The sequence below is a fragment of the Rhinoraja longicauda genome, chromosome 19 (assembly GCF_053455715.1).
Source record: "Rhinoraja longicauda isolate Sanriku21f chromosome 19, sRhiLon1.1, whole genome shotgun sequence".
In the NCBI taxonomy this organism is placed as follows: domain Eukaryota; kingdom Metazoa; phylum Chordata; class Chondrichthyes; order Rajiformes; family Arhynchobatidae; genus Rhinoraja; species Rhinoraja longicauda.
The window spans coordinates 10,632,579-10,647,306 of record NC_135971.1 but is presented as its reverse complement, the minus strand read 5'-3'; the positions used below and the strand labels follow the sequence as shown (position 1 = coordinate 10,647,306).

Here is a 14,728-nt window from a genome sequence, read left to right as displayed (position 1 = left end):
GAAAAGCCTACCCACGTCAACTCTGTCCGTCCCTCTCAAAATTTAAAAAACCTCTATCAAGTCCCCCCTCAACCTTCTACGCTCCAAAGAATAAAGACCCAACCTGTTCAACCTCTCTCTGTAGCTTAAGTGCTGAAACCCAGGCAACATTCTAGTAAATCTCCTCTGTACCCTCTCCATTTTGTCGACATCTTTCCTATAATTTGGCGACCAGAACTGCACACCATACTCCAGATTCGGCCTCACCAATGCCCTGTACAATTTTAACATTACATCCCAACTTCTATACTCGATGCTCTGATTTATAAAGGCAAGCATACCAAATGCCTTCTTCACCACCCTATCCACATGAGATTCCACCTTCAGGGAACAATGCACAGTTATTCCCAGATCCCTCTGTTCCACTGCATTCCTCAATTCCCTACCATTTACCCTGTATGTCCTATTTTGATTTGTCCTACCAAAATGCAGCACCTCACACTTATCAGCATTAAACTCCATCTGCCATCTTTCAGCCCACCCTTCCAAAAGGCCCAAGTCTCTCTGTAGACTTTGAAACTCTACTTCATTATTAACTACACCACCTATCTTAGTATCATCTGCATATTTACTAATCCAATTTGCCACACCATCATCCAGATCATTAATGTAAATGACAAACAACAGTGGACCCAACACAGATCCCTGGGGCACTCCACTAGACACTGGCCTCCAACCTGACATACAATTGTCAACCATTACCCTCTGGTATCTCCCATTCAGCCATTGTTGAATCCATCTTGCAACCTCACTATTAATACCCAACGATTTAACCTTCTTAATCAACCTTCCATATGGAACCTTGTCAAATGCCTTACTGAAGTCCATATAGACAACATCCACAGCCTTGCCCTTATCAATTTCCCTGGTAACCTCTTCAAAAAATTCAAGAAGATTAGTCAAACATGACCTTCCAGGCACAAATCCATGTTGACTGTTTCTAATCAGGCCTTGTTTGTCCAAATAATTATATATATTGTCCCTAAGTATCTTTTCCATTAATTTTCCCACCACAGACGTCAAACTAATAGGTCTATAATTGCGAGGTTTACTTTTAGAACCTTTTTTAAACAATGGCACAACATGCGCAATGCGCCAATCTTCCGGCACCATCCCCGTTTCTAATGACGTTTGAAATATTTCCGTCATAGCCCCTGCTATTTCTGCACTAACTTCCCTCAATGTCCTAGGGAATATCCTATCAGGACCTGGAGATTTATCCACTTTTATATTTTTCAAAAGTGTCCATACCTCCTCTTCTTTAATCCTCATAATTTCCATCACTACTCTACTTGTTTCGCTTACCTCACATAATTCAATATCCTTCTCCTCGGTGAATACCGAAGAAAAGAAATTGTTTAATATCTCCCCCATTTCTTCCGGCTCAGCACATAGCTGTCCACTCTGACTCTCTAATGGACCAATTTTATCCCTCACTATCCTTTTGCTATTGACATATTTGTAGAACCCCTTGGGGTTTACTTTTACATTACTTGCCAAAGCAGCCTCATATCTTTTTTTCGCTTTTCTAATTTCCTTCTTAAGATTCCTTTTACATTCTTTATATTCCTCAAGAACCTTATTTACTCCCTGCCGCTTATATTTATTGTATATCTCCCTCTTTTTCCGAACCAAGTGTCCAATTTCCCTGGAAAACCACGGCTCTTTCAAATTATTATTCTTTCCTTTCCACCGAACAGGGACATAAAGACTCTGTACTCTCAAAATTTCACCTTTAAATATCCTCCATTTCTCTATTATATCCTTTTCATAAAACAAAAAGTTCCATTTCACTCCTTTTAAATCCTTTCTCATCTCCTCAAAATTAGCCTTTCTCCAATCCAAAATCTAAACCCTTGGTCCAGATTTGACCTTCTCCATAATGATATTGAAACTAATGGCATTGTGATCACTAGACCCAAAGTGCTCCTCAACACATACCTCCGTCACCTGACCCGTCTCATTTCCTAACAGGAGGTCCAACACTGCCCCTTCTCTGGTAGGCACCTCTACGTATTGCTGCAAAAAACTATCCTGCACACATTTTACAAACTCCAAACCATCCAGCCCTTTAACAGAATGTGATTCCCAGTCTATATACGGAAAATTGAAATCACCCACAATCACTACTCTGTGCTTACTACTAATATCTGCTATCTCCTTACATATTTGCTCTTCCAATTCTCGTTCCCTATTTGGCGGTCTATAATACACCCCTATAAGTGTTGCTAAACCTTTCTCATTTCTGAGTTCCACCCAAACAGCCTCCCTAATCGAGCCTTCTAGTCTGTCCTGCCAAAGCACTGCTGTGATATCCTCCCTAACAAGCAATGCCACACCCCCACCTCTTGCCCCTCCGATTCTATCACATCTGAAACAATGAAATTCTGGAATATTTAATTGCCAATCGCAACCCTCCTGCAACCATGTTTCACTGATCGCCACATCATACTTCCAGATGTCAATCCAGGCTCTAAGCTCATCCACCTTTCTTACAATGCTCCTAGCATTAAAATATACACATTTAAGGGACCCATCATTTCTTATTCTCAGTTTATTTATTTTCCCTTCTTTCTCTCCTACATATTGGGTCTGAGTGTTTCCCTTTTCTGCCTCCTGCCTCACACACTGCCTATTAGCTATCTGTGTTTGAGCCCCTCCCCCCAACCGTACTAGTTTAAAGTCTCCGCAATTACCTTAGCAAATCTCCCCGCCAGGATATTGGTTCCCCTCAGGTTCAGATGCAACCCGTCCTTTTTGTACAGGTCATACTTCTCCCAGAAGAGGTCCCAATGATCCAGAAACTTGAATCCCTGCTCCTTGCACCAGTTCCTCAGCCACGTATTTATCCTCCACCTCACTCCATTCTTATTCTCACTATCGCGTGGCACAGGCAGTAAGCCTGAGATTATTGCTTTGGAAGTCCTTTTTTTTAACTCTCTTCCTAGCCCCCTAAATTCTCCTTTCAGGACCTCTTCCCTTATCCTACCTATATTGTTGGTACCTATATGTACCACGACCTCTGGCTCATCTCCCTCCCCTTTCAGGATATCCTGGACACGCTCAGACACATCCCGGACACCGGCACCAGGGAGGCAAACCACCACCCGGGTCTCCCGACTGCTTCCACAGAATCACCTATCTGACCCCCTCACTATAGAGTCCCCTATTACTATCGCTCTCCTCTTCCTTTCCCTACCCTTCTGAGCAACAGGGCCGGACTCCTTGCCAGAGGCTCGGGCACCGTCGCTGCCCCCAGGTAGGCTGTTCCCCCCAACAGTACTTAAACAGGAGTACTTATTTCCAAGGGGTACAGCCACCGGGGTACTCCCTAGTCCCTGCTCCTTGCCCCCCCTAACCGTGACCCACTTGTCTACCTCCCGTGGTCTTGGAGCGACCTCCTCTTTGTAACTCCTATCTATAACCTCCTCACTCTCCCTGACCAAACGGAGGTCATCAATCTGCCACTCCAGGTTCCTAATACGGTCCCTTAGGAGCCCCATCCCGTCGCACCTGGCGCAGATGTGGATGTCTGGAAGACTATCAGACTCCCAGATTCCCCACATCCGACACCCAGAACAATAAACTGCCCTGGCACTCATACTCCCCAAACAAAGCCCCGTGCTCGGTTACTAAACCTACCGCCCGGCCGCTGCTCCAACCGCTCCAACCGCCCACCCAAAAGAACTGAGTGATCTCCTGGGAGAGGCGAAAAACCGGATTAAAAACCCAGGCCAATTTGGGAGAAAAAAAATCCGGGAAATTCCTCTCCGACCCCAAGCTAGGCGATCGAAACTTGTCCGGGAGATCACACAGGTCTTACTCCTTACTATCCCCACACAATACTTCCCAAGCAACACAGCTTGGTGCTGCTGCTGCTCCTGCTGCTGATTGCTGCTGATTGCTGCTGGCTGCTGCTGATTGCTGCTGGCTGTTGCTGGCTGCTGCTACTGCTGCTGATACTGCTGCTGCTGCTGATATATGATCACTCTCAATCAGTACCCCGTTCCTGCCTTCTCCCCATACCCCCTCCCTCCGCTATCCTTAAGAGCTCTATCCAGCTCTCTCTTGAAAGCATCCAACGAACTGGCCTCCACTGCCTTCTGAGGCAGAGAATTCCACACCTTCACCACTCTCTGACTGAAAAAGTTCTTCCTCATCTCCGTTCTAAATGGCCTACCCCTTATTCTTAAACTGTGGCCCCTTGTTCTGGACTCCCCCAACATTGGGAACATGTTTCCTGCCTCTAATGTGTCCAATCCCCTAATTATCTTATATGTTTCAATAAGATCCCCCCTCATCCTTCTAAATTCCAGTGTATAGAAGCCCAATCGCTCCAGCCTTTCAACATACGACAGTCCCGCCATTCCGGGAATTAACCTAGTGAACCTACGCTGCACGCCCTCCATAGCAAGAATATCCTTCCTCAAATTTGGAGACCAAAACTGCACACAGTACTCCAGGTGCGGTCTCACCAGGGCCCGGTACAACTGTAGAAGGACCTCTTTGCTCCTATACTCAACTCCTCTTGTTATGAAGGCCAACATTCCATTGGCTTTCTTCACTGCCTGCTGTACCTGCATGCTTCCTTTCATTGACTGATGCACTAGGACACCCAGATCTCGTTGAACTCCCCCTCCTCCTAACTTGACACCATTCAGATAATAATCTGCCTTTCTATTCTTACTTCCAAAGTGAATAACCTCACACTTATCTACATTAAACTGCATCTGCCATGTATCCGCCCACTCACACAACCTGTCTAAGTCACCCTGCAGCCTTATTGCATCTTCCTCACAATTCACACTACCCCCCAACTTAGTATCATCTGCAAATTTGCTAATGGTACTTTTAATCCCTTCGTCTAAGTCATTAATGTATATTGTAAATAGCTGGGGTCCCAGCACCGAACCTTGCGGTACCCCACTGGTCACTGCCTGCCATTCCGAAAGGGACCCATTTATCCCCACTCTTTGCTTTCTGTCTGTCAACCAATTTTCTATCCATGTCAGTACCCTACCCCCAATACCATGTGCCCTAATTTTGCCCACTAATCTCCTATGTGGGACCTTGTCGAAGGCTTTCTGAAAGTCGAGGTACACCACATCCACTGACTCTCCCCTGTCAATTTTCCTAATTACATCCTCAAAAAATTCCAGTAGATTTGTCAAGCATGATTTCCCCTTCGTAAATCCATGCTGACTCGGAATGATCCCGTTACTGCTATCCAAATGCTCAGCAATTTCGTCTTTTATAATTGACTCCAGCATCTTCCCCACCACTGATGTCAGACTAACTGATCTATAATTACCCGTTTTCTCTCTTCCTCCTTTCTTAAAAAGTGGGATAACATTTGCTATTCTCCAATCCACAGGAACTGATCCTGAATCAAAAGAACATTGAAAAATGATCTCCAATGCTTCCACTATTTCTAGAGCCACCTCCTTAAGTACCCTGGGATGCAGACCATCAGGCCCTGGGGATTTATCAGCCTTCAGTCCCATCAGTCTACCCAAAACCATTTCCTGCCTAATGTGGATTTCCTTCAGTTCCTCCATCACCCTAGGTTCTCCGGCCCCTAGAACATTTGGGAGATTGTGTGTATCTTCCTCAGTGAAGACAGATCCAAAGTAACGGTTTAACTCGTCTGCCATTTCTTTGTTCCCCATAATAAATTCCCCTGTTTCTGTCTTCAAGGGACCCACATTTGCCTTGACTATTTTTTTCCTCTTCACGTACCTAAAAAAACTTTTGCTATCCTCCTTTATATTATTGGCTAGTTTACCCTCGTACCTCATCTTTTCTCCCCGTATTGCCTTTTTAGTTAACTTTTGTTGCTCTTTAAAAGAGTCCCAATCCTCTGTCTTCCCACTCTTCTTTGCTATGTTATACTTCCTCTCCTTAATTTTTATGCTGTCCCTGACTTCCCTCGTCAGCCACAGGTGTCTCTTACTCCCCTTAGAGTCTTTCCACCTCTTTGGAATAAATTGATCCTGCAACCTATGCATTATTCCCAGGAATACCTGCCATTGCTGTTCTACCGTCTTCCCTGCTAGGGCCTCCTTCCAGTCAATTTTGGCCAGCTCCCGCCTCATGCCTCTGTAATCCCCTTTGCTATACTGTAATACTGACACTTCCGATTTTCCCTTCTGCCTTTCCATTTGCAGAGTAAAACTTATCATGTTGTGATCACTGCCTCCTAATGGCTCTTTTACCTCTAGTCCCCTTATCAGATCAGGATCATTACACAAAACTAAATCCAGAATTGCCTTCTCCCTGGTAGGCTCCAGTACAAGCTGTTCTAAGAATCCATCTCGAAGGCACTCTACAAACTCTCTTTCCTGGGGTCCATTTCCAACCTGATTTTCCCAGTCTACCTGCATGTTGAAATCTCCCATAACCACCGTAGCATTACATTTTTGACACGCCAATTTTATCTCCTGATTCAACTTGCACCCTATGTCGAGGCTACTGTTTGGGGGCCTATAGATAACTCCCATTAGGGTCTTTTTACCCTTACAATTTCTCATTTCTATCCATACTGATTCAACATCTCCTGATTCTATGTCACCCCTTGCAAGGGAATGAATATCATTCCTTACCATCAGAGCAACCCCACCCCCTTTGCCCACCTGTCTGTCTTTTCTATACGTTGTGTACCCCTGAATATTCAGTTCCCAGCCCTGGTCCTCTTGTAGCCATGTCTCAGTGATACCTACAACATCATACTTGCCCATGACTAACTGAGCCTCAAGCTCATCCACTTTATTTTTTATACTACGCGCATTTAAGTACAACACTTTAACTTCTGTATTCACCTCCCCTCTCACATCGGTCACAATTGGCCCTGCCCTTAATTTATTTTCCCCTCTAGAACTTCTGTTCCCATTCTTCCGAGAGTCTTTTGCAATATCTCCTGTGTTCCCTTTTTTTTTTTACCTCATCTTCATATTCACAATTTGTCAACCCCTCCCCCCCACTACTTAGTTTAAAGCCACAGGTGTCACACTAGCAAACCTGCCTGCCAGAATGTTTGTCCCCCTGCTGTTAAGATGTAACCCGTCCCTTTTGTACAAGTCACCCCTAGCCCAGAAGAGATCCCAGTGGTCCAGAAATCTAAATCCCTGCTCTCTACACCAGCCCCTCAGCCATAAATTCATGCCCTCTATCTCTCTGTTCCTGGCCTCACCAGCACGAGGTACCGGTAGCAGTCCAGAGATAACCACCTTCGACGTCCTACTTCTCAGTGTTTTTCCCAACTCTCTAAACTCCCGCTGTAGCACCTCCTTCCTCTTCCGCCCGACGTCATTCGTGCCCACATGCACAACGACTTCAGGTTGATCGCCTTCCCTCACTAGGATTTTCTGAAGCCGGTCCGTGATGTGTTGAACCCTGGCACCAGGGAGGCAACAGACCATCCTCAAGTCCCTCCTGCTGCCACAGAATCTTCTGTCCGTCCCTCGGACGATGGAGTCACCGACCACTACGGCTCTTCCTGACTTCGGTCTCCCCTGTCGAGTATCCTTGCCAACAGGTCCGCCACTCGGACTGGAAACGTCTTCTGCCCCGACAGTTCCCAAGAGGGTATACCTATTTGCAATAGGCACAGCCACTGGGGTCTCCTGTAGTCCTCGTCCACTCCCCCCTGAAACAGTCTCCCACCTTCGCTCGACCTGGACCCTTGGCGTGACAGCGTCACAATAGGTCCTGTCTAGGAAACTCTCGCATTCCCGGATGGCCCTGAGGTCATCCAACTGCCTCTCCAACTCCACCACACGTCCCTTCAGGAGCTGCACCTGGACACAGTTCTTGCAGGTGTAGCTCCCAGAAGCTCCAGCGACGTCCCTGTCTTCCCACATCCTGCAGGAAACACACTGCACCAACTTTTCCGCCATTACCTTGTGTCTGGCTTAAAACAATTGTAACCTCCTCACCTCAGCCTTATATCACCAATTAAATTGCCTGATTCTCCAATTTACCAGACTTCTCACTTAAATGATCAACCAATCCACGTATTCTCTTCTGACTGACTTATTACACTGTAATTCCCACTCACTTACAGCCAATGGTGGTCCTCTCTCCAACTTCCCGACCTTTACAGACTGATTAACAGTGCCCTATTGGCGCTCTTTTTAAACTGCCGTTTCTACCACTATTAACAGGTACTTACTTTCAGCCAATGGTCGTCCTCTCTCCAACTTCCCGACCTTTACAGACTGTTGTTATACCTGACTCAACCACTTCCTCTGGCAGTCTGTGCCATACCCTCACCATATGCTGTGTGAAAAAGATTCGTAGTAAATCTTTCCCCTCACACATTAAGCATATGTCCCCTGGTTATTGATTCCGCTAGTAGAGAAAAAAGGGGAAAGTTGACAGGAGTGGAATTGGGCCATTCGGCTCATCAAGTCTACATCGCCACTCATTCATGGTCTAATGCCATATTCCTGCCTTCACCCCATAACAATTGTCACCGTTCCAATAGGGAATTTGTCTCTCTCTGCCTCAAAAATATCTGCTGGCCTCTACAGCCCTCTGCGCAGTGAGTTACACATATTAACTCCCCTCTATTTAATGCCTATTTTGATGCTTTTGTTGTTGGACAGTGGGTGACATAATTTCATCCAATTTGGATGACAAACAAACAAACAAACAAACAAATCAACCAACCAACCAACCTACCTACCTACCTACCTACCTACCTACCTATCTATCTATCTATCTATCTATCTATCTATCTATCTATCTATCTCTTCCTCACTGCCTTCTCTGCCTCAGAAGACAGTGGAGGCCAATTCTCCGAATGCATTCAAGAGAGAGCTAGATAGAGCTCTTAAGGATAGCGGAGTCAGGGGGTATGGGGAGAAGGCAGGAATGGGGTACTGATTGAGAATGATCAGCCATGATCAATTGAATGGTGGTGCTGGCTCGAAGGGGCCGAATTGCCTACTCCTGCACCTATTGTCTATTGTCTATATTGTCTGACTAAAGAAGTTCCTCCTCACCTCCTTTATGAAAGAGCGCATCCTTTCCACATCCACTCCATCTCAGTGCCTTCCCACCCAGTGTCTCTCCATAGCCCCAACCCTCGACTCCTGAGCTGTAGAGAGGTGCCCTCACGTGACACACACATCACGTTGACGAAAACTGCACAAGATGTGGTAATCGAAATTGGAAAACCTCACCAGAACTCCAGAAATCTTCTCTTGCTGTTGCTGCTCCATTTGCTGCATCTCTGATTTCCATTTTGTGAGAGATTCGAAGGATGATTTCACCTGATTCTGGCATTGGGTGTGAGATCAGAGAAGAAATTTGTTAGCCAATAAAGAAGAGATCACACAATGATGCGATCAAAATCGGTTTGCTTTTACCTTGTAGATTTCAACAGCTTCTTCTATCGGTAAGAAGCTGTGAGTCTTGTGTTCCATCGCATCTCGACAGATCACACAGATCAGTTTCTTATCAGTCTCACAAAACAGCTTCAGTTCTTCCTGATGTTTCTCGCAGTGAAGTTTACTTTCCTTCTCTACCCGATTCAGGCTCAGTTTTCGAGCTTTCTCAGCCAGTCTCGCCAAGGCCCGACTCACCCTGAGGGTGCGGTCTGTAAACACCTCTCTACATTCCGGGCAGGAGTTTCTCTCCTCCCGGTCCCAACTCTGTGTGATACAGGGGCGGCAGAAGTTGTGCCCGCACTCCAGTATAACCGGATCGGTGAAGAAATCGAGGCAGATGGGACAAACTGCCTCCTCGGTCCAACTCTCGACCTGGTCTTTCGCAGCCATTGTAACTCCGCCTCTTCCTGGTTCAGTGTTTTCCACTGCGCGCGCTGCCGTTGCGGTCAATGACGTTATTTGGCTGCAAGTGTTCAGTGTGAAGGTGTCCTGGCCACTTCCAACTAATCACTCGAGGGAGGGGTCACTTAGACATTCAACCGGCCCGAATATAGATGAAAGCGGAGAGATTGTCCTGGCACGACAGAAGTCAAGTCAAGTCAATTTTATTTGTATAGCACATTTAAAAACAACCCACGTTGACCAAAGTGCTGTACATCAGCCCAGGTACGAAGAACGAAACATACAATGGCACACAAACATAACAGCACATACATAAACAGTTCACAGCGCCCCCTCAGAGGGCCTCAAACGCTAGGGAGTAGAAATAGGTTTTGAGCCTGGACTTAAAGGAGTCGATGGAGGGGGCAGTTCTGATGGGGAGAGGTATGCTGTTCCACAGTCTCGGAGCTGCAACCGCAATGGCGCGGTCACCGCTGAGCTTAAGCCTAGACCGCGGGATAGTGAGTAGCCCCAAGTCGGCCGACCTGAGAGACCTGGAGTTAGAGTGGTGGGTTAGAAGATTTTTGATAGGGGGGGGGGGGCAAGCCCGTTTAGGGCTTTGTATGTGAATAGGAGGAGCTTGAAGTTGATTCTGTACTGTACTGGGAGCCAGTGGGGAGAGGCCAGAATCGGGGTGATGTGGTCCCTTTTACGGGTACAGGAACAATAGACAATAGACAATAGACAATAGGTGCAGGAGTAGGCCATTCAGCCCTTCGAGCCAGCACCGCCATTCAATGCGATCATGGCTGATCACTCTCAATCAGTACCCCGTTCCTGCCTTCTCCCCATACCCCCTAACTCTGCTATCCTTAAGAGCTCTATCCAGCTCTCTCTTGAAAGCATCCAACGAACTGGCCTCCACTGCCTTCTGAGGCAGAGAATTCCACACCTTCACCACCCTCTGACTGAAAAAGTTCTTCCTCATCTCCGTTCTAAATGGCCTACCCCTTATTCTTAAACTGTGGCCCCTTGTTCTGGACTCCCCCAACATTGGGAACATGTTATCTGCCTCTAATGTGTCCAATCCCCTAATTATTTTATATGTTTCAATAAGATCCCCCCTCATCCTTCTAAATTCCAGTGTATACAAGCCCAATCGTTCCAGCCTTTCAACATACGACAGTCCCGCCATTCCGGGAATTAACCTAGTGAACCTACGCTGCACGCCCTCCATAGCAAGAATATCCTTCCTCAAATTTGGAGACCAAAACTGCACACAGTACTCCAGGTGCGGTCTCACCAGGGCCCGGTACAACTGTAGAAGGACCTCTTTGCTCCTATACTCAACTCCTCTTGTTACGAAGGCCAACATTCCATTGGCTTTCTTCACTGCCTGCTGTACCTGCATGCTTCCTTTCATTGACTGATGCACTAGGACACCCAGATCTCGTTGAACTCCCCCTCCTCCTAACTTGACACCATTCAGATAATAATCTGCCTTTCTATTCTTGCTTCCAAAGTGAATAACCTCACACTTATCTACATTAAACTGCATCTGCCATGTATCCGCCCACTCACACAACCTGTCCAAGTCACCCTGCAGCCTTATTGCATCTTCCTCACAATTCACACTACCCCCCAACTTAGTATCATCTGCAAATTTGCTAATGGTACTTTTAATCCCTTCGTCTAAGTCATTAATGTATATCGTAAATAGCTGGGGTCCCAGCACCGAACCTTGCGGTACCCCACTGGTCACTGCCTGCCATTCCGAAAGGGACCCATTTTTCCCCACTCTTTGCTTTCTGTCTGTCAACCAATTTTCTATCCATGTCAGTACCCTACCCCCAATACCATGTGCCCTAATTTTGCCCACTAATCTCCTATGTGGGACCTTGTCGAAGGCTTTCTGAAAGTCGAGGTACACCACATCCACTGACTCTCCCTTGTCAATTTTCCTAGTTACATCCTCAAAAAATTCCAGTAGATTTGTCAAGCATGATTTCCCCTTCGTAAATCCATGCTGACTCGGAATGATCCCGTTACTGCTATCCAAATGCTCAGCAATTTCGTCTTTTATAATTGACTCCAGCATCTTCCCCACCACTGATGTCAGACTAACTGGTCTATAATTACCCGTTTTCTCTCTCCCTCCCTTCTTAAAAAGTGGGATAACATTTGCTATCCTCCAATCCACAGGAACTGATCCTGAATCTATAGAACATTGAAAAATGATCTCCAATGCTTCCACTATTTCTAGAGCCACCTCCTTAAGTACTCTGGGATGCAGACCATCAGGCCCTGGGGATTTATCAGCCTTCAGTCCCATCAGTCTACCCAAAACCATTTCCTGCCTCATGTGGATTTCCTTCAGTTCCTCCATCACCCTAGGTTCTCCGGCCCCTAGAACATTTGGGAGATTGTGTGTATCTTCCTCAGTGAAGACAGATCCAAAGTAACGGTTTAACTCGTCTGCCATTTCTTTGTTCCCCATAATAAATTCCCCTGCTTCTGTCTTCAAGGGACCCACATTTGCCTTGACTATTTTTTTCCTCTTCACGTACCTAAAAAAACTTTTGCTATCCTCCTTTATATTATTGGCTAGTTTACCCTCGTACCTCATCTTTTCTCCCCGTATTGCCTTTTTAGTTAACTTTTGTTGCTCTTTAAAAGAGTCCCAGGGACAGGGACAGGGACCAGCGCTCAGGAGGTGTAACTGAGGGCAGTGGAACCCGCCGCCCGCATCTCCGTTCACAGCCCGGGATCAGGATGGAAGTCAACACATTTTCATCCACATCAGTACACTCGTCTCTCACGCTCCACTCTTCAGGTCCATCTATATTTGGAGAAACCGTGCATCATTTCATATAAGGATGGCCAGTGTGGACCAATGTGTTCAGCTTTGTTCACTCTGCTGTATGAAGAATGTGGATACATTGGAAAGGGTGTAGATATACTTATGAGGACGTTGCCAGGGCCTGAGGGCCTCACTGTAGGGAGAGATTGGGCAGACCTTATTCCTTGGAGGATGAGGGGTGATTTTATAGAGGTGTGTGAGATCGTGACGGGAATAATCCCGGTTTTGGACATGGTTATTAACTGACGGGCCGCAATCCCACAGGAACTGGCGAACTGCTGAGAGCGGCGCGGTCACTCTGCAAACCAGCGGGACAGACCGGCTTCCGTCTTTCTTTCTCTCTTTCTTACTTTCGTCCTTCCCTAAACTCAAATTAACACATTTACCATGCGGGAGATCGTGCACATACAAGCCGGCCAATGTGGCAACCAGATCGGAGCCAAGGTGATTATTGTATCCGAGGCTTCTATTGTTGTAATTTTTTTTAATCCACGGAGAAAGACGGAAGCCGGACTGCATATTAGGCTACTAAATTACATATTAGGCAACTAAATTTAAGGCAGCTCTTCGTCTCCAAGAAGCCCTTCTTGCTTAAGTCCATACTACGCCACCTCCAGTTTAAATTCCATTTGGAATATTTTGGAGGACAATAGACAATAGACAATAGGTGCAGGAGTAGGCCATTCAGCCCTTCGAGCCAGCACCGCCATTCAATGCGATCATGGCTGATCACTCTCAATCAGTACCCCGTTCCTGCCTTTTCCCCATACCCCCTCACTCCGCTATCCTTAAGAGCTCTATCCAGCTCTCTCTCGAAAGCATCCAACGAACTGGCCTCCACTGCCTTCTGAGGCAGAGAATTCCACACCTTTACCACTCTCTGACTGAAAAAGTTCTTCCTCATCTCCGTTCTAAATGGCCTACCCCTTATTCTTAAATTGTGGCCCCTTGTTCTGGACTCCCCCAACATTGGGAACATGTTTCCTGCCTCTAATGTGTCCAATCCCCTAATTATCTTATATAGGACCAAGAAACAAGAACTCGAGGCATCAACTAGAGGTTGGAGTGCGGTGGCGAGGCACCGATTTAATTATCGAACGAGGAATCCAGTGGCACAATCCAGGGACACAATGTAAATTATTTTTCCGCACCTTAAATACAGTTAATCGCCTCGAATACTTGAAAAAAATAAACTGTCTGAAAAACGATGAGCGCAACACTCTTATTTTGTTAAAGATCCAACCCGGTCAAAGTGGTTGAAGATCAAATGTCCTTGGAAATGGCCGAGCGATCTACTCAGAGGGCAATTAGTGATATGAAATAAATGCTGTTCGTGCCGCGACATCTACGTCCTGAGAAATTGACCACCGACTTACATTAATTCCTTAATAAGAAGGTTAAGTTTTGTTTATTAAGAACAGCATTGTATTAACTCACGAAGCTGATGAAAAACAATGCAAATAATAGCACAATGTATTACTCAAGTTATAGAAACATAGAAACATAGAAAATAGGTGCAGGAGTAGGCCATTCGGCCCTTCGAGCCTGCTGTCTCTTCTGTTCATTTCTCTCGTCATACCGGAGTGTGTTTCAGTCACCGCCACTCCTCCCACGTCGATGCCGGCCTCCAGCATCGGAATCTGTTCATTCTCGCAGCCCCAGATCCACTTTCCCCGCGGGTAACGGGTTAATATATCGGCCGATACCGCAGTACCTGATTTTACCTCTGTCTTCTGTGGCAGAGAATTCCACAAATAGCGGAGTCAGGGGGTATGGGGAGAAGGCAGGAACGGGGTACTGATTGGGAATGATCAGCCATGATCACATTGAATGGCGGTGCTGGCTCGAAGGGCCGAATGGCCTCCTCCTGCACCTATTGTCTATTGTCTATTGAATTGACTGGACATTCTTTTTAAAATCACAACAGCAGGAATGCCATGCAAAGTACTACAAGCCTCTGGCGCCACACAGACAGAATGTGCATATGGTTCTGGGGACAGAGAACCAGGTTTGAAAGCACCAGCAATGTTCACGAAAATCATGCCCCAACTGAGAG

The 14,728-nt window shown here is 46.3% G+C and overlaps 1 protein-coding gene across 1 annotated transcript in view; it reads right to left on the bottom strand.

The window, feature by feature from the left end:
* LOC144602828 (uncharacterized) overlaps positions 1 to 9,821 on the bottom strand; it is a 56,951-nt gene extending 47,130 nt beyond the window's left edge. Inside the window, exons 1-2 of the mRNA XM_078415948.1 lie at positions 9,411 to 9,821; positions 9,225 to 9,320 (exon numbers count right to left, since the gene is read on the bottom strand). Of these exons, the coding sequence (XP_078272074.1) occupies positions 9,225 to 9,320; positions 9,411 to 9,821 (507 nt within the window). The remainder of the gene's footprint in view (positions 1 to 9,224; positions 9,321 to 9,410) is intronic.
* Between the last annotated feature and the right edge of the window lie 4,907 nt (positions 9,822 to 14,728).